The 19,647-nt window shown below is 36.7% G+C and overlaps 1 protein-coding gene across 3 annotated transcripts; it reads right to left on the minus strand.

Moving 5' to 3' along the window:
- Positions 1 to 335: 335 nt before the first annotated feature.
- Positions 336 to 16,079, minus strand: LOC139140512 (transient receptor potential cation channel subfamily M member 3-like). 3 transcript variants are annotated; one of them, XM_070709834.1, is made up of 16 exons: positions 15,906 to 16,079; positions 13,474 to 13,627; positions 12,588 to 12,722; positions 12,427 to 12,486; positions 11,100 to 11,235; positions 9,945 to 10,064; positions 9,293 to 9,389; positions 8,349 to 8,568; positions 7,523 to 7,666; positions 7,063 to 7,206; positions 6,101 to 6,370; positions 5,386 to 5,560; positions 4,068 to 4,230; positions 3,361 to 3,638; positions 2,986 to 3,103; positions 336 to 1,205 (listed from the first exon to the last, which is right to left on the minus strand). In XM_070709834.1, exons 2-16 carry the CDS (start codon positions 13,558 to 13,560, stop codon positions 1,028 to 1,030), a joined length of 2,325 nt encoding a protein of 774 aa, XP_070565935.1. In that variant the 5' UTR covers positions 13,561 to 13,627; positions 15,906 to 16,079; the 3' UTR covers positions 336 to 1,027. The 3 variants fall into 3 exon arrangements, with proteins under 3 accessions (XP_070565935.1, XP_070565936.1, XP_070565937.1); XM_070709835.1 differs by having other exon boundaries at positions 15,880 to 15,968; XM_070709836.1 differs by lacking the exons at positions 13,474 to 13,627; positions 15,906 to 16,079 and adding an exon at positions 13,272 to 13,393.
- Between the last annotated feature and the right edge of the window lie 3,568 nt (positions 16,080 to 19,647).

Genomic DNA, 19,647 nt, shown 5'->3' on the forward strand with positions numbered 1-19,647 from the left:
CCGTAATTTTGCCAGAACTCGATTTTGAAACGTTGCAACTGAACGACGAGTGAAAGTTTATTTAGTCATGTGATATTCCATGATTGCACTCGCTCTAATTGGAATTTATTTCCTGGTCCCTTTCTCAACTTTCAAAACCGATGTTGATCATCAGCAATGTTTTCCCTTTCTTTAAAAAAATCAGCATATATAAACTATTATGTTACAGCTGCTTGGAACCGTTTGCGTACGCTTCCACATACGGAAACTGACTTTTGAAAAGCCCTAGCGACGGATTCAATGAAAAGGAAAAGACATTTAAAAAGTTAAAAATAAAACCAATGAACTAACTGCTGTTAGTGAATGGAAAGTGTCTACTACTTTGACGGAAACAGTTACACATACATGTGTTCTTTAGAAAGAAATACACAAAAGAATTAAAACACTTAAAGTTAATTTTACTTACTTCATCAAGACATAACATTAAGAAACATATATATCTGAATAAAGTTGATTGAAACATTCCAATTTTCGTCTGCGATGCTAAGCAACAAACCATGGACGCTAGCACAAAGACTGACGAGGTTGCGTTCCGACCACATGAGTATGGATTGATATATACCAGTTCCAGTGAGCAAGTCACATTCATATGTTGAGAAGTTTATCTAAATGGTGTAACATTGCACATCATGGTTCAGTGTTCAAAACTATCAAGCACAAAACAAAGCAACAAACTTAGTTGAGTCAAAAAAAATTCTGTACAAATGTTCACACTTGGAGCACAAATATAACTAGCTTATTCGTTCCTAAAGGCGCAGATCTGAACAAAGAGCTTGTAATTTTCTTTGCAAAACAGTCGCCTGGGCGTAGATACTGTCGTCGTAGGTGCTCTAAGCTGAGGACTGTAAAATATTTCTTTTATTATCCAGCGGGCTTTATAAAGCACCAGTGATAACAATGAAAGATCTACATTTCCAGACTGCCGATACTGAGTATTTCAGGAACTTTGAAATATATCACCGCTACATTCACTTCAGGGTACTTTATATCAGCAACTTGTTTCTGCAGAGAGAGTTGAGTTTCTGTCTCCCCTACTGCTGCGCCGACTCCGATGTAACTCTGTCAATATATGATCCATGCCTTGCTGGAGTGTTCGAAGTCTCAGTTCAGTGTTATCTAACTTTCCTAATATTTGCTGGATTTGTTGTTGAGTCACCTGGTCAAATCTGATATGTCACAGGGTGAGAGAGAGAATGTTCAAAATTGAGATACTGGCATTGATTGATATGGCAAAGGTAACAATGTTAACTATCAGTATAATCAAATGTTAGCTTCTAAGGTAGCGAACGCTAGGACCAACTGAAAGTTAATTTTAGATAACCTAAACTACCTTTAGTTAAATCTACCGACTAGAAAAAAATCCCAATGATATATCATACTATGTTTCGAGAAGTCACGTTTATGTAACAATCCTGCAGATTTGCATCATAAACCAATTTTCCTATATTTCGCCTCATTTTGATTGTGACAATTTACTGCCATGCGTCATCGAACCATGATGTACTTCAAAGTAAATTATCAATCAAACAAAGTTGCGTTTGATGACGTATTTCCGGTATACTCCATGACAGAAATAAAATTTGCAAGCAGCATAGTGACTCTAACAATACTGATTGCGTTATACGTTAAGTACAAAAATTGTTTTTTTCCTTAGTAGGCAACAATGAGTAGATAAGAAATATCACTAGAAGAAAATTGATGTTTCTATTTTACTTTTTAAAATACATCATTTAAAAATACACAATATGACTTTATGCGGGTCATATTGCTCTTTGACAAATTTCAGTATTAAAGAAGTTGTAGTTAATGTTATCTTTCATTTCAGCGCAGATTTATGAAATGTTCCTATTTTTCTTCCAAATATATGTCATTTAGGCTGGTTGCTGACCAAGCAATGAAAACAACGCAATTATTTCTTGTCAAATGTATTGAGAAAAACCTTCGCCTGCAAATCTAGCTTTATGACGCCGATTTTTTAGTAAATTTTTCAAAATGGCTTCTTGAAAATTACCGTGTAATAGTGTAAATCTGCCACAAAATCAACACCACACCATACAGTGTTGCAATAGAAACATTATTTGACCTGTATGCCAGTCAGTATAGTGTCTTTGATGTAACACAACACGACGTAAGGCAACGCACAACAACACAACACAGCACAAAACAAAACAACACAACACGACTGAACACATCACAACACTACAGAACTTCCATCCAGACCACGGTGTAAACTGAAAGTGGCAAATGGGAGGCAAGTTACTGTCAAACCCGTCCACGATCAAGATCAAGTAAAACACATCACAGAAATTCAAAAAAACAACAGATATCCAAAATACATTAACACTGTCAAATCCACGAAAAATGTAGACGTAACTTTTTGAGACCAATACGTGACGTACGTACTGTAAAGAGCCAGTGGCTATGCCTTTGATCATTTTTTCCTCTGTTTTCATTTTTAATGTCAACAAAAGTTCTTGCTAAATTCCCCTAAGCATACTGAAACGCTATTATTTGGCCGTTAAGCAAAGCGTCTATACGTGGAAGTGCGTTGTTTTTGTCGACACTCGAATTCTTGTTCGTACCAGAATGCAGTTGTCATCAATAGCAATGCTGTCTGTATACAGGCTGAGCTGACAGGGACTGTGTAATGCCATATGTTTTGGGGAGTAAAACAAGGGGATGTAGATGACATTAAAATACAGAGAAACAAACAAACAAACAAACAAACAAACAAACAAACAAACAATCGTCAAAGGCTACAGCTACCACCCCTTTAAGTTATATACTGATAATCTCTCTTTGCACTGTACTAATGACACTTCAAAATGGCAAACACGTGACAGCCTGGAATGTAACAATTTCCAAGTACCATGGGAAGACGAGGAAAATTTAAGCTTCCGATTTTAACGATCGCATGCAAAGAAAGAGACTATACACAACTCTTACCCGCTCGTTTGTCTTGTCACTGTAGTGATAACACGTCTGTCCTGTCGTTGATTCTGTTCGAGATCATTTACATGAACAATCTGTTCCACGATACGTGGAGTGAATCTGTAATTTCGGGCTGTAGAAAATACATATTGTAGTTATAAAAAGAATCAAACTTCTTCAAAGCATCCCAGAGAGAGAGAGAGAGAGAGAGAGAGAGAGAGAGAGAGAGAGAGAGAGAGAGAGAGAAGGAGGACAGACAAAGACAAAGAGACAGAGGCAAAGAGACGAAACCCTCATAAAACTCTAAGATCTGGTGGCTGTTGTATTATCCTAAACTACGCAATAAATTCAATGCAATAAAACCATTTCTCTTTGATCACTGTGGTTTACCTGCACTGACTCTCTTCCACAGCAACGGATCAGCCTCTTTTCCTGCCATCAGAAGTATGAATAATTTCCAACAATGTTCGCGCCATCGGAAATCCTTTCGCCTCGTGCATGACCAATGCAGGCATATCGCCAGCGTTGCCAAGGGGCGAATTATCAGTACTTCCAGCATATTCAGCGGTGATGGCAATACTGGGCGCGCTATATATTCCTCTACAAGGCTGTAATGATTAGAACGATGGATTTTTGCAGATTCCTCCTCCACGGTTCCATAGGTTTGACTGAAATTACAAACGAATAGACGGAGCTGTTAAGCTACAGTAATTTTTTATTCTTTGTAGAATGTTGAAATGTACCGAGTAAAATAGGATGGACTACTTTTCCGTCTCAATCAGTGAATCGTTTCTTAATATACATATATTTTTCATGTCCTCTGTTTAAATGCTTGTGCGTTTTGTCCAATATTCTTCGCTAAGGTGAACATCTCCTAAAGTGTCGGTATGTCTGCTGTAACCTGAAGGTGGCGTCGCTCTTTCTCTTTATATAAAGCCAAGAGTACGAGTAACTGAACCACTACAAATTCGCAACTCAATTTTGAGGTTTCATCTCAGCAAACATCACAGCTAGCATGTACTGTGATGTTCTTACGAAAGCGTTACATTGTGAATTCTTTTAAAAACGCAAACAGCAAATACACTTTACATACTTACTTGAAGACAGCGATCACAATGTTCAGCAGAAGGATGTTAGACATGATCAAGAATATACCGATTAATATTGGTACCAATAGAGGATAGCCTTGTGTTTCAGGGCACCTTTCAATGTCAGGGTCAGAATCAGCCAATGAGCTGTTTCTCGTGCATCCTGGAGTATCTGTATATAATAGACATACAATATTGATTGCATGTATACATACGACTGTCAAACATCCACATTGAATTATTGATAAGAACTCCCGTAAAAATAGCAAAGACATCAAAAGTTGCAAAAGACCAGACGGCATCTATTAACATAAAGGACGATTGTTGGAACTGATTAGAGTTTCTCGGAGGTCTCATCGTTGATTAATGGTCGTCGATTGACAGGCATTGTACTATGGCGAAAAAGGCTGGATCAAACCTAAAACAGACACTGCAGTGTAATTTGCTTTCTACCGATTATAGATAATCTTTATACAAACTTTGTATAACCTATCGATAGATCTTTTATCAGGTAAAAACAACAAAGGCTTGTTTTTGTCTCTCCTTTATAGCATTACTTATATTCGTGAAGTGTTTGTGAGCATTCTTAATATCTTCAAGTATCCTTAGTCAGACATATTCTGATATTGACACGATTCACATTGTTCTGTGAATCAAAGAGATATACATTAAGCTTTAACACTGCGTCGTCTTATCCTGGTATAAGTTACCTATATTTCAAGTTGAGCAACAAAAGTGATAACCTAACTAAACCATCATTCCTCACAGACATACCACTACACTTGCTTTGCAAATATGACATTGTGTACGTTTCCCTGTTTCATGCCCCTGCACACTATTGTTGGTTGTACCGCTGGCAGCTCTTCTTTCCTTGCTTCAAGTTTCAAAACAAAGTTACTCCTACTAATCTTTTGTCTCTTAACTCACATTTTCAGGCAAATATCAGTAAGTTGGCAAAAAATCTGTAAGACTGATAATATTATCAAAGACACTTGTCTGCAAAGTGTAACCATTTTTTACCAGTACTCGGATATTTATATATCGCTGGTGTTGTGTGTTCACGTGTTAGAAGAGATGCGCTATCGTCGAACTAATGGTATCACAATTTTTCCAGAAGTCATGATATCGCGTTCTCTTGAATTTGACTCTATTGTCCCACGTGCAAATTATGAAATTTACTAAAATATATTTGACTGTAATTCGTAGAATTTTGATTTGCATGTTGAATTCAGATTTGGCTTTGCAAGGAATTTAAAATGAAAGAATTGGAAATTAAAACTGTCAAATTTGAAAATTTGATTAATTTCAAAGATGGAACGGTTGTCACCTTCAGTCATCTCCAATTGTATTTCTCCGAACGTCTGCCAAAACGGGACAGAAATTACGGATACAACGGTGTCCCGTGAGAATTCGTCATTCGGGAACAGTAAGACACGGTAAGCGATGCCAAAGCTGATGAAGTAAACGACGAAAATCATGAGGAAAGGTGGCAAGTCTCGCACCTGAAATCAATAGTAAAAAATCCATGATTGATTTCAAAGTCTTCACAAGCAATCAGTTTTCTGTTGTACAATCGTTGGGTCAGATCTTTAGGGTGTATTTCGTTTTGTAGGACCTCCATTATTTCTACTGGATTTCGATATTGTAAATTCCAAGTCCATTCACTTTCGTTTAAATGGTTAAGTCCGAAACTTTTGTAAAATTTTCAGATGACTATTGATGAAGTGAATAAATAATCTCGTGCATCTCATACTTTTTATATTGTTTTGGGTCTGGTATCGAATGGTCATTTGCAAATGAAAACCCTTATATTTCTCTCATGTTTCATCCCTGCTCGTGAACAGACAAACAACGCACAATAGAAAATGACAGATAAAACCTTAAGTTACTTTTAATTTCGTTTTAAATATTGTGACATGATCGAATCATATTACCTGGCGTTATGCATCAGCGTACGGAACATTAAAACACTTTGGGAATGTTACATTGTACATCAAAGATTGGTAAATAATAGATTAGTTATGGATCATTTACGCCCTTACCATCATAAGTCGGATCATTTCCACCTTTGGTCCAAGATACTGCCAAATTGTGGCAAATCGTAAAAAACGGAAATACATCACTACAAGTGACAGTGTGTACAATACTCTTGCGTAGTAAAAGTGCTCTTCGGAGATTGTTAGTCTGACAATGACACCACAGACGAACAGTAGCACCATAATCCAATCAATTGTATTCCAATCAGACATAAAATGTTCCCACGTATTCGCGAAGCAGTCGAAGATATCATTACCATTCAACGCAGTTATAATCTAGGAGGAAAAAAGGAACACATCTTTTAAAGAGTAAGTATTGGATGATCATTGAGAAGGACAATAGCCACCATCTTTTCGCATTAAGGTAGCATGCGCCTCGATGACAGACGTTCAGACTCTCAAATTTTTACATTTCTTTTCTGTTTTACCACTTGTTAGGGCTCTTAGAGTAAGGAAAATGTTCACCGTCTTAGTTTTTTGAAAATCCAAAATTTTATTTTCCGCCATAGAGTGAACATAGGGGTGGCGGCCATTTTGAATTTCAAATATAGGTAAATGTAAGGTAATTAGTTTCTCCATTACAAAACTTTGCACAGTCACCCCTGATTTTTATTCTTGATTTAGTAAGAGAATGGTCGGAAGTTTCATTAACGAAAGTTTGAGGAAAAGATTAAGTTTTTCACTCTCGAGGCACGTACTAGCATTATTATTTTAAGAGAGAAGAGTAAAAAATAACAACCATGAAAACAGTAAAGCAAACTATTTAAAGCTGCACACACTCATTGATTTAGTCTACACTGTGTTTACACTGTGTGAGAACCACACAGGAATGATGCTCTAATTTTAGCAAATTGTTGTTTAATATTAAAATGCTTATAGTCAACATTCATTGTTAATATTGTAACCCTAGATGAATATGACGATAAAAAATCATGGATGCTAAAAATGACATGCGATTAGTCATCTACCTGACGCAGTTCCTCAACAGCCAGGCCGAAAACCCAGAGAGTCACCAATTTTTCCCATATACTTGTAGTATACCAATTGCTACCGTGGTGAAAATCCGTCATCAGAAAGTAACTGAAGGCCAGTAGATGGAATAGGAAGAAAATCTGTAATAAGAATTTTAAACAGTGTCACGCTTATATTTGACATACAATACTAATACAAAGGCGATGACTTGTTGTTAGCGTATGCAATATTTGCAAAGTTGGACGGGTCAGTAATGCTGGTAGCATACAGCACAACGCAATCTCGACATGAAGGGAACTTTGTACAAACTAAACTTTTGCTGACAATATCGCCATTAAATTTCCTGTAACGTCGGAATATAACATCACGATAATGCTTCACTAATTTAAAGTTAACTGCTTCCAAAGCCGACATGGCGATTAAAGGGCAGACACCGAATGAATTCAGTTCACTTACAGCATTGTACATGAACTTTGTTATCGGCGCTGTATAATACGCTCGCCACTTTGTTGGGAAATTGTAACAGGAAGCGCGACGTTCATCACCACGTTCATTCACTCTTAGGACAAAAGCAAATAGGGGAAATATCGCCAAGATCAACTGGAAAAGAAAGAGAAAGAATTTAACATGGAAAACGACGTCTTATTTTGATCACGTTATACAAGTCAATTTCTTTCTGAGTTAGAATCCGATCGAAAATTTACTGAATTAATTGAAATAAAAGAGCTTTATTGATAATTTCTAAGAAATGAAGTTCATATATTTGTCTATGAAGAACAAAATGATATCTCTTTTTTCATAGCTTCGCATCCTTTCATGAGTTTACCGAGAACGTATTGAATTGTTGGAAGCAGATAACATCGCCATAACACAGAGTTATTGATACGTTAGCCATTAGCATTAATCAATGAAAGGTAGCGATTAATCTTCATTGCTTTATTTATTCTTTGAATATCTTGGACCTTGGATATTTCAAACACAGTCCGCGTACTTCGAGTGATTGGAAAACATACGAGTTAAAGATATACAGTCACCTGTAATCTAAATATGCCCATACATGGTGAAAGGGCGTTCCCTGGTATTCAAAATGCCCATGTGGGGGCGTTGTTTTTAAACAGCGGCCACCCGCTTGAAATCTAAGATTGGTTAGATTTTCTCTTCCCATGGTAACTGTGGCAAAATTGGAACAGGTGACAGTATACCTTTAATTGCGACATTGCAATAACTATACTAGAATATAATTCCATATAAATTTAAGTTGTTGAAAATCTTGAAAACAAACCTTTATTATTAACCAATCGGAAAATTTTAACCTTCCAGTCCACAAATCGTCTAAGACAATCCTGAAACTTTCAGATTCATCGCCCTCAAGAAAACTTGAAATGACTAAGAAACTTTGGTTTCCCCATTGGAGTCGACGATGTAAGACCATCTGTCTGGTTTTTTGCCGATTCTCTTTGAAACATTCAGATGTGATATAATTAGCAATAGTCTTGTACTTTCTACACACAAAGAGAAAATGCAACATGACAGTGTTAGAGGAAGACGATACAGTGAGATGTAACAGACAAACAAACAAACAAACAAACAAACAAAAAGGCAGGCAGACAGGTAAGATCACACGCATAAGGGAGGACGTTGTGGGAAGATGATATGTTTACATTATTGAAAAATCAGAATTTACAATTTACAGTCCATTATTGCCAAAGGAGCCTAGTCACATAATCAGTAAACAATATAGTTATTTGATATCACAAGAGAGATTGTAAAAACTATTGAATATCCTGTTTTGTGAATGCAATCTGTTCCACATGGTGAAAGGCGAACGCAATATTCAAACAATACTCAATAAACGAGTTTTATGATGAATTATATTTCAAACAATGATACAGAGAGGAAGATTATGTAACTCTGAAGTCCACCATTCAGTATTGAAATATATGTTATTCTCACTCTACAATTTATGAAAGAAATTTGATTATGAGATTATAGGCATTTTTTTATCAAAATTTTTGAAGAATAACAACGAATAATGTATGTATATATGTATTATCAATTGCGTAATTGAAAAATACAATAAAACGTTTACTTATAAGAGAAAAAAGAAGAGAGTTGTTGCCCCTAAGGCTGAATTCTTCCACTGCAGTAAATTATTTTATGATTCAAACTGCAATTTGAAAGCATGATGTAGCATACAATCCAAAGATCGCATTTGAAAAAAATTACCTTGCCGATGAATCCAACTCCAAGGATTTTTCATTAGCAGTTTCCTTGACGATATCAGCCAGTTTGTTGAGAATCTTACAAGCAGTGAGGGAAGCACCTACAGTTGTAAAAACATTGTTTGCTGTCGTCAATAAGAGGTACATGTATGTAAGTCCAGGCGAAGGTTCCATGACAAGTAAGTTATTTGAATTCAAGATACACCTTCAGGAGGAGTGATGCTCTCACTGTATCGTCAGATGATATTGACCGTACCGAAGCTAGATCAGACATTAAAACAAGTACTTTACTATTTCTGTCGTTTATGCTACTTTGTGGATACGTTTTCTACGTACGGTGTACAAGGAGTAAATGGAAATGTATACAGATTTTCCTCATTTATACCGTTTGAAATCTTGACAATATTCGAAATCCTCATGTCTACCACGATTTCAAGGTGGAAATGAAAATTTGAAAGCCATATTCTGTAGTTCACAATTTCAGATTTGCCTCGGTCTACGCATTTAAGTCACGTGTTTGGCTTCTGTTTTTTATAATCCTAGTCATTTTAAAGATAAGGAGTATCGAAGATTGCACTGCAATTTATGTTTACACTGAGTATAGGTCTTCTAAGAATATACTTTGTATTCTGTGACAAAAATTGCAAACAACTTACCAATTAATGACGGCGCATCATCTCTTGGCCATCCGCTGCTCAATATATCCATGGCTAGGTCTAGACGATAACTTAATAAGGCCCAAAAGAATACATCTCTTGTTCCATATGCAGGAGCATCTGTGGACAGAAGAAAATATGAATAACAAGAACACTGCATTACAGAGCAATTTGGTGATAGTGGAGTTTTACAGGTTAGTGTTATCATGATTTAAATCAGCGTGTAAATTTAACTATGACACTGCCAATACGGATACTTGGAATGTATCGTTACAAATTACGCGATACATTATCTTATTGTAAATCGTTAATATACACTTTCATATGCCTGTGATCCATCTATCCATCCATCTATGTACGTACGTACGTACGTACGTACGTACGTATGTATGTATGTATGTATGTATGTATGTATGTATGTATGTATGTATGTATGTATGTATGTATGTATGTATGTATGTATGTATGCATGCATGCATGCATGCATGCATGCATGCATGCATGCATGCATGCATGCTTGTATGTATGTATGTATGTATGTATGTATGTATGTATGTATGTATGTATGTATGTATGTATGTATGTATGTATGTATGTATGTATGTATGTATGTATGTATGTATGTATGTATGTATGCATGCATGCATGCATGCATGCATGCATGCATGTATGTATGTATGTATGTATGTATGTATGTATGTATGTATGTATGTATGTATGTATGTATGTATGTATGTATGTATGTATCTATCTATCTATCTATCTATCTAATTATCTATCTATAGTTATCTATCTATCTAGTTATCTATCTATCTATCTATCTATTTATCTATCTACACCCATATCTATATCTTTTTATCTATCTATCTATCTATCTATCTATCTATCTATCTATCTATCTATCTATCTATCTCTCTCTCTCTCTCTCTCTCTCTCTCTCTCTCTCTCTCTCTCTCTCTCTCTCTCTCTCTCTCTCTATATATATATATATATATAGATCTCCGCTTTTCTATTGATTTACGTCTTCTCACATACTTGCCTGAGGAGGGGTACTAACATCGAGTGACAAACTCTGAACATTGACGTATGTCAGAAAATTTAGTATAAAGGGCATTAGAACCCATCCAGAAGTGGCCATCAATAATTTGAACTCACTATTGTAATGTCGTTCGGTCGAAGAGATGTAAATATCGCCCAATTCAGCCCGTCTTTGAAATTGCGATGGCAGGAGGCGACAGATGAAGTTTCCAACGGAAGTCATCAATAACTCTGAGTTACTTGCTTCATGTTGCTGCAATAAATTGAATAAAGTTACAGGAATAGAAATTAGAATAGGGATCGTCCAGACAGATCGAAAAAAGGGAATGAGTTTCGAAAAACTCTGATGATTTTATAAATTGAAAATGTTTTATGCAGAACCTTTTTGACCAGTCATTGCAGAAATTCGCTCCATGCGTATTTTGTTCGTCAAATTGATGAGGCTCATAAATCCGAAAATTGCAAATGCGTGGTAAGTTCATCTTCGAACTGACATTACTAAAAGTGTTTGCTTATTTTGTTATGTAGGTCATTTTCACACACTCATCATGACCTGAGTTTAATTAGTCTGGAACATTCTCAAGGTCACTGCCCTTAATGACCTCACAACCTTGAATTCAATTAGTCATGTTTGGAATGTTCTGGAAATTTACTGAGTTGTGCAAGACAGATAATTTCAGAACAGTAATTAGCATGTCAATTAGAGTTCTAGATTGTTCTTATATGCCCTTGTGTAAGCACATGGGTATAAATAGGGACGTGCACAGCTTGCAGTCAGACTTTTGGGATCGTGTCTCTTGCGTGTTACTTCAAGACTTTTCAAGACCTTCACTGCCTGGCTGGATTTATACTGTGGACTTTATGCAACTTCAAGCCTGCAAGCCAAAGGACTGTTCATTCATTTGACTGACTGTTACAACTCTTGAGACTGGAGCTTTGCCGTCCCAGCTGAGATAAGTAGTCTGTACACTTTAACAGTTTGTATTCTATCCCTGACTTAGCAAGTAGTTTTATTTTTGGTAACAAATTTCGTTTTACACGGAAACTGCTGAGTTCACCCTTTTGTTCGTTTTCTGCCACGTAACAATTTCCTGTAATGAGTTGAACGGCTGAGCAAATTTCCTTTTAAACTCGACAGCGGACGGTTGAACGTCAAGGTCAGAGCAAATAGATTCACAACGCTAACGCACATTTTGACACACCTCACTTAATGTCACAACGAACACCAATGTCCTTCACATTCAAACATCAATATGTAATGTGACAAATTTGCATCGCAAACGTTATATTTAAAATGCATACTGTCCAATATAGAGACTACGAAATTTCCCCATGGAAAAAGGAGAACGAATATCAAATTGTTGTCTTTTAATAATAGTTATGAGTTCACTGAAAACTGGACGGAATGGCGATCATTCTCGGGAAGAAATCGTTACTTACTCACCATGATATATTCAATTGCAATATCTTGAAGCCATATTGGACACTCGTTTCCGAGAATAGTCTATGTTAAAGGGAATAAATGAGACATGTTAATGTGAGCAAAGATTTGTCTGTTAAGCTGAATCATTTTATATCGTTAAGGCTAGTTTAGTCTCAACTTACATTTTGATATAAATCCGCAAGGTGGTTCCGAGCGAACCTGTTAAAATTTTCTTTCCCGAAAGATCTCAGTAATTTTTGCGTTGATGTGCCCGTTCTGTTGTGTATGAGGGCGTCCAACAGCTTAGGATGCGACCCCTTCAAAATAAAAACGACAAAATTAATAACACCTGACCATTTTGAGAAATGCGTATACAACTTTGTCTATGATAAAACACTAATGTTTTCCAGCTGCAAATTCTGGCTACGAAAGGAATGTTAGCCTTACAAAGCCCTGATATCTTCAAATTGAACTCAGAAGAAAGACTGACAGAGAGACGACAAATATCTGTGAAGACTACATATGCAAAAATGGATTTGTGTGTGTTGCGATTAAACATTTGCAAACGCTGGAATTGATGCATAACAAGATAAAGTCGAATTCAATTATCTAGTTTAAAAACTTGAACTTCATGGCAAAAGATGGACTTACAAAGGCATTAATTTCATATTCAAGCTGGGCATGTCATGTTCAATCTAGAGTTTCTTAAAGGTAGCACACGCGTCGAAACAGAAAAATTTAAAATATTGCTCAAACTTCCCTGAAGGAAACTTAATAGCATTCCCTTTCATATTAACAAATGGCAATCGGTGGTCACCAAGCAAAGGTTGGGATCAGATGATCATATGATTTTACCTAAAATTAACCTATATGCGAACTTCTATTTGGTGCAGCTTTGACTTTTACAAAAACGAGATAGTGAAATCTTCATTTGCGACACAGGTTGGTTTCAAAAATGAATCCACACACGCAGTATCTCAGTGAAATACTGTAAACAATCAGAGAGTTCAAGTAACTGCACTTTTCCTGAATGAGAACCAGTTTGTGCCTTTGAAATGTAATACTTACCTTATCATCTTCGACAACGAGTTTCTCTGTCCCATTTTCAGATTCAACAATACTCGCCACTGAATCCTGTCTTCTTAAACAAGACATTGCATGGCTTTACAGGCAGTTAGGTTGTTTTGATATAATTCTTGAAATCACTGATTCTCCGTTCTACCTACACATGGAGTTTTTTTCGAAAATAGAAAATGTATGTGTGATATCAAGAGACAAAAATCCTCAAAGCGTGGATATCTTAACAACTAATTCATGACTTACTTTACAACAACAGCTTATTATCATAATCCCATGCCCCAATGTTATGTTTATTGGCAGTGTTACTATCTTGACGTTAGACTTGCTCCAAGTCTGTGGGTATATAAATATCTATACAGAATAAACTGAAGGATTAACCAGCAGCAGACCGTCGCGCTGATGGTAGGCTGTTGCGTAGATCGTAGGGTGAACGTCTTGGCCAGCCAGTAACCCAGCTGTCGAGAAAAGCCAGGCGACTGGGGCCAGTCTATCTTGACGTCTGAACTAAGTCTTGTACGTTTATACTTTAACTGGCATTCATACGGGGTTTTTCCATGTTCGGGGATGAATCTTATCTCACGTTCTCGAATAATCTCATGAAATATCACAGTGTCGATCATCAAGTAATGTTGTTAGTCAAGTTACTTTTATGGTTGAAATATGTAGGTCGTATTTGAACGAGCCTTGCCACTTATGATAAATATTTTGTTCTCTCAATTGTAGGGACCATTGATAAATATAACACGCGAATGGCAAGCGAAACTCTCGGCGTTTGACCTCAAATTCCCCTTAAGAAGTTTTGAAGAGCGACAATCAGAATATGAATTTACAACTTGAACTTCTCCGCAACGCAATACATTGATGGGATATTTCTTGAAAGTTTCAACTGCTGACAAGTTTTTGAGCAACTAATACACGTAATTCAAAGCAAACTCAGCTGTGATTGAGCATATATATATATTTATATATATATATATATATATATATATATATATATTATATATATATATATATATATATATATATATATATATATATAGTTTCCTTGGCACAACCATGATATATAGCTCGTATAAATTTGTGAACAATAACCGATGCAGAGGTAGCCCCTTTAAACGAAACGAAATTCATTTGTCATGACATATTAAACAGCTATCGGGTAATCAACGCTAACACGACGATGAAGGACGACTGTACTTGCCGTAATTTCCGAAGAGATATTACCTCAAGGAGTCTTGTTTCATAATTATTTTAATGGAGTTTTGTTTGACTATCGAACAATAAAAGGGCGCGACCATCATCATTTTGTCAGGCATTTTGCACTGTAAGAAGGATACGACCCAAATCTGAGATTAATGAGACTGCGTGTTATAAAATGTAATTAAATACGTCAGTCACTAACATGGGATCATATTTCTTGATCGTAGACGGTAAGAACGCCATATGTAACATAGTGATTAAGACAACGATTGATGGCACTATATTGTGATTTATGCTGGGCCTGTTTGCTCATGGCACGATGATATAGTTGGTGTCGATTATCACGTAACCAGCCATGCATTGTTGTGGCCACTCCACGTACTAGGCAATGAACAAACATTGAAAGCCCTGCTTTCTTTTGACACTCAGTGCGACGTTCTTTGTCAATCATAACAATGGGCATAGGTAAACAAGGATCTGTTTTCTAAATGTACGACCTTTGGCAACAGAACTTGCCCTTCTGGAGTGTCGGTGACACATTAAATGCACAAAGCAGGTACCCTTGCAAGCAATGTCCTAGGGACAGAATATACGTACAGCAGTCGGAGTCCTTGGTTCAGTGGGAATTCAGTATAATTTGCTCATGAAATATTATTATAACATGATGAATAGAAGGGGTTAAGGGTCAGCAAGACGCCATGAAGATCTTTTAACGCAATGCCATATAAATTGCGCGACCTTCCGCCGGCATACAGTTTATATCGAATTCATTTCACCAAAATAGGTACAAGCAATTCAAGATTTCTCCCCATAAAATTGAAACTCTAATCATCGATTGAACTGTTACAGTTCGTCCAACCTTTCGCCCATTACTCTCGCGTATGTATACACAGACTTTCAAAATGCTGGCATATAGCCATGACGTTTGTCGGCTTTGCAATTCTCTATTCCCTAAGCCCGAGCTAAGGTAATAACAAAATGGGGTAGTATTTGTATACAAAATTGTCGTGAGCAATATAATTTTTATCGAAGTTATGGATATGTAATGCACTTTATAGATATACTATGACACGTCACTGAACACATTGAAATGCCGATGGCTGTCTGGTAAGCTTGAGGTCACGCAACTGTGACATGACAGACACTACGATCACTTGTAATAAGCAGAGATACAAAGAAAGAGGTCATACATACTTGCCTCAGTCATAGACCTTAAATACTTGCCTCAGTGTAGTTGGAAATATCCCGAAAATTCCCGGTGGAAGCAACGGCTTGATTTGATGTGGTATGTGGCATGCATTGGGCGCTGCATAGCGACGACATGCGTCAGTAGCAGTTCAGTGTGACCTTCGTGCCATAAAACAGTTACAAGGCTGTGGTACGCTCGCACGCACAGTAAATTAATGCTTGCCTGCACAGCTCCCGTGGCCTTGTTCAGACATGAAGAAGTGTGTTCAGACTCACAAAGCCAATGCTGTCAATCGCCGTCAGTGTGCCAGTTCGCATCATGATGTTGGTGCACTATTTTAAGAATTGCAGCTGTGACTGCTTAAGCAGTTTGTACATATTTGCCAATGGCAGCCATTACCCTTAACCGAATATACAATGACACGACCACCATGAAATATATTTCGCGAGATCGTGTCAATACACTTAGCATGTCAAATTAAAGAAAGTTCGAGAAAGGAAAATACATTACCGGCATCAAGGTAACTGATTTGAACGCACATGCTTCACAGATCTTGAAGAGATGGGGTCACAATGAAGGATATTTAACTACAGACAGTAAAGGGTCTGCCCTTCAACATGTACATCTACGATGATCTACCAACGCATTATCACTCAACGTCTTGAGTATTTATAAAGTGCAAGCTGATAATATATGCAGTTGGAGTCAATGCATCGAATTTGATCAAACGCACCACTGAAATCGGCCTTTTCCGATATTTGAATAAACTGGGGAACATTGAGATTGATACATCGATCGATGATTAAATATTAAAAAAAAATTACAGAGCAGCTAGAAGATACAGCCGTATGTCGGGTAATCGTTGGATTTGGTTTGATACTTGGTTCCTAAATTTACGCCGAAAGTTCTGGAGGTGTGAGTCGTCTGCGTAACAATTGTGAGGTGCTGTCGTAAAGTCATGCAGTAGTGCTCACGATGGCAGAGTAAATTTAGGAACAAAGTATCAAACCTTGTCCAACGATTTCCCAACATACAAAGACAAAGGTTGATATATTTTATGTAAGCTGTCAATACATTTTACGTAAGTCGACTTATGAATTCACACAGTTACATGTAATTAGAAACCCTGACAAAAACACAAAGCTGACAGGAAATTATCACCTAAAAGTCAGCTAATCTACATACAATCTAGACATACGCTTAATTGTCGGAACTTCCACACAAGTCCTCGAGTTGACGTCTTCATAAACTTGTTAGAAGTTTAAGCGTACACGTTCCTGACTATATGTGTTGTTTTCGATATCGGTTAATTAATTTACAAGAGTATTCGGAAATCTATCTAATGAATACTTCCATTTATTAAGTAAGATATGCCAATTATTGCCCGCTTGTAATTTTAGAGTTATCTGGTTTAAGTTTCACCCTTTATTATTATATATGTTAAATCGAATATAAAATTATTATTAATTAAGGAGAGAGAGAGAGAGTATAAAGTGAGCCGGTACGTAGTTTTGGCATAGCTTTTTATCATCACCGGGTTCTTCTGTAAGTATCGCCGTCGATATGTAATTCTACACGTAAGCATACATGTAGCCTAAAACGGCGTTAACGTTGAAGACTGAGATTGTTAGTCTGTTCAAGTATCCCAATGACTCTTGCATGGCAATTCCCCGATTGCAGATCATTGTGAACTGTAATACATTCTAAAACAACGACAAAACAGCAAGATGTCTGGAAAACAATTTATTGTCCAGTATGCAAACATCTTATCAGCATGTATAGGTTCCAGTGGTGTACCCACAGTCAGAGATAATAAACTTAGAGGCACTTCACAGTCTGGGATACACTGTGATATCACACAATCAGTTTTAAGATATCTCTGAACTGCTTCGAAGGCCCTTTGCTTTATCACACCACATCGTTGGCATATTTTCGACAAGGAATGGCCGTTTAAGTATAGCTGAAAAATCATTTCGTATACCTCGACGGATTGTAATTACTCATTGATCTCACAGCTTCTCTGCTGTGTTCTCCCAGTGTGTATATCGCTTCACCAGTCAAACTGATAGCTACTGATAATGTATAACATCCGTACTTCATATCATTTCCATACTTTCATTTGTGCTGTTGTTTTAGTCTGTAAAATGGTGCTGCCATATCAGCAATGTTTACGACAAATATAATTTGTACATTGGGAACAAAGGAACAAACATAATATAGTAATTGCTCAATATGCAGCGACATACATACACATAGATACATAGATAGATACAAAGTTTGATACATAGATACACACATACATACATACGAACATACATAGATACATAGATACATAGATACATAGATACATACATAGATACATACATAGATATATTACATAGATACATAAATAGATACATACATAGATACATAGATAGATAGATAGATAGATAGATAGATAGATACATAGATACATATATAGATAGATATATAGATACATAGATACATAGATACATACATACATGGGTGCACTTGGAAACATCACACAAAAAAGACAAAATGCTTGCGATTCATTGTCTGTATATAGTTTTATCATTTTGAAGCCTGTTGACAAAACGTATATTCTTGGCGTTACTTTGAAAATATTTTTGTCCAAAAGAATGGGGACGATTTTGAAATCGAACCTTCACTAACTTTGAGTGAGCTTGCGTCCTCCTATCCCATATTTTGTTTAATTTGTGGTCATGAAAGGGGTTGGTCGAAACGTTTTTTTGTGTACAGCATTTATTAGACGTTTTGACATTCATTTTACTACTAAGATACTTTAACCGATCAATACATTTTAGAGAACAGCTCCATTCTTATTGCAAGTTGAAGAAAGTTAACGATCGATTCAATAAACTATAATCCACTTCATTGTACCGTTTATGAACGTTTCCTAATTTTTTCCTGAACCACCGATTGACTAGCCTGATGATTTAAGTCATAAGAAATTCACTAATAAAAGGTCACATGGATCAAAACCAATTCACATTGTAAAAAAAGTCGATTCTACGTATACTGTACAACTTTCTAAGCATCATTGAATAGCAAATCGAAGCGTCTGAGCATGGTAATACATCCAATAAGCTTAAACTGAACGATAACAAGACTGAGATCATCCATTTTTCGTCACGCTTCAGTAAAACCATTCCGATACCATGTTTCAAGATTGTGAAAGCTCTGTAAGTGCATCATCAGTTACACGTGACCTCGGTGTCATGCTTGATTAAGGACTTAAAATGACAAACCATGTAAACTACATCTGCAAAACAGCATCTCTAGCAATAAGAAAAATTGGTCAAATTCGACGATACTTGGACAATACAAGCACTGAAAAACTCGTCCACGCGTTCATTACATCTAGACTGGACTACTGCAATGCCGTTCTGTATGGACTTCCAAAAATTGATTTGCAAAAACTACAAGAAGTCCAGAATACAGCCGCTAGACCTGTCGTCAGGAGCAGGAAATATGATCATATCTCTCCTGTATTACAAGTCTCCACTGCTTGCCTGTGAAGAAGCGCATTGACTATAAAATTCTACTTGCTGTCTAGATCTACAAGGCTTCCAAACAATTCATGTCCATCGTATATCACCGAACTCCTGTCTTTGAAAGGGGTATCACTAATTTTGCGATCCAACCACAATGCTACATTGACTGTTCCGCGTTTTGCAACCTTTGCTTACGGTGAAAGGGCTTTCTCTGTGGCAGGTCTAAAATTATGGAACTCTGTTCCTTTTAAAATCATA

Source organism: Ptychodera flava, chromosome 9 (genome assembly GCF_041260155.1).
Source record: "Ptychodera flava strain L36383 chromosome 9, AS_Pfla_20210202, whole genome shotgun sequence".
In the NCBI taxonomy this organism is placed as follows: Eukaryota; Metazoa; Hemichordata; class Enteropneusta; family Ptychoderidae; genus Ptychodera; species Ptychodera flava.

Excerpts from the sequence above, each read along its gene's own strand:
- LOC139140512 (XM_070709834.1), bottom strand. The coding sequence starts at position 13,560 with ATGTCTTGTTTAAGAAGACAGGATTCAGTGGCGAGTATTGTTGAATCT. Across the intron at positions 5,561-6,100 it reads AAATGATCCGACTTATGATG|GTGCGAGACTTGCCACCTTT; the intron begins GTAAGGGCGTAA and ends TATTGATTTCAG. Across the intron at positions 1,206-2,985 it reads GTGACAAGACAAACGAGCGG|ATTTGACCAGGTGACTCAAC; the intron begins GTAAGAGTTGTG and ends GTGACATATCAG.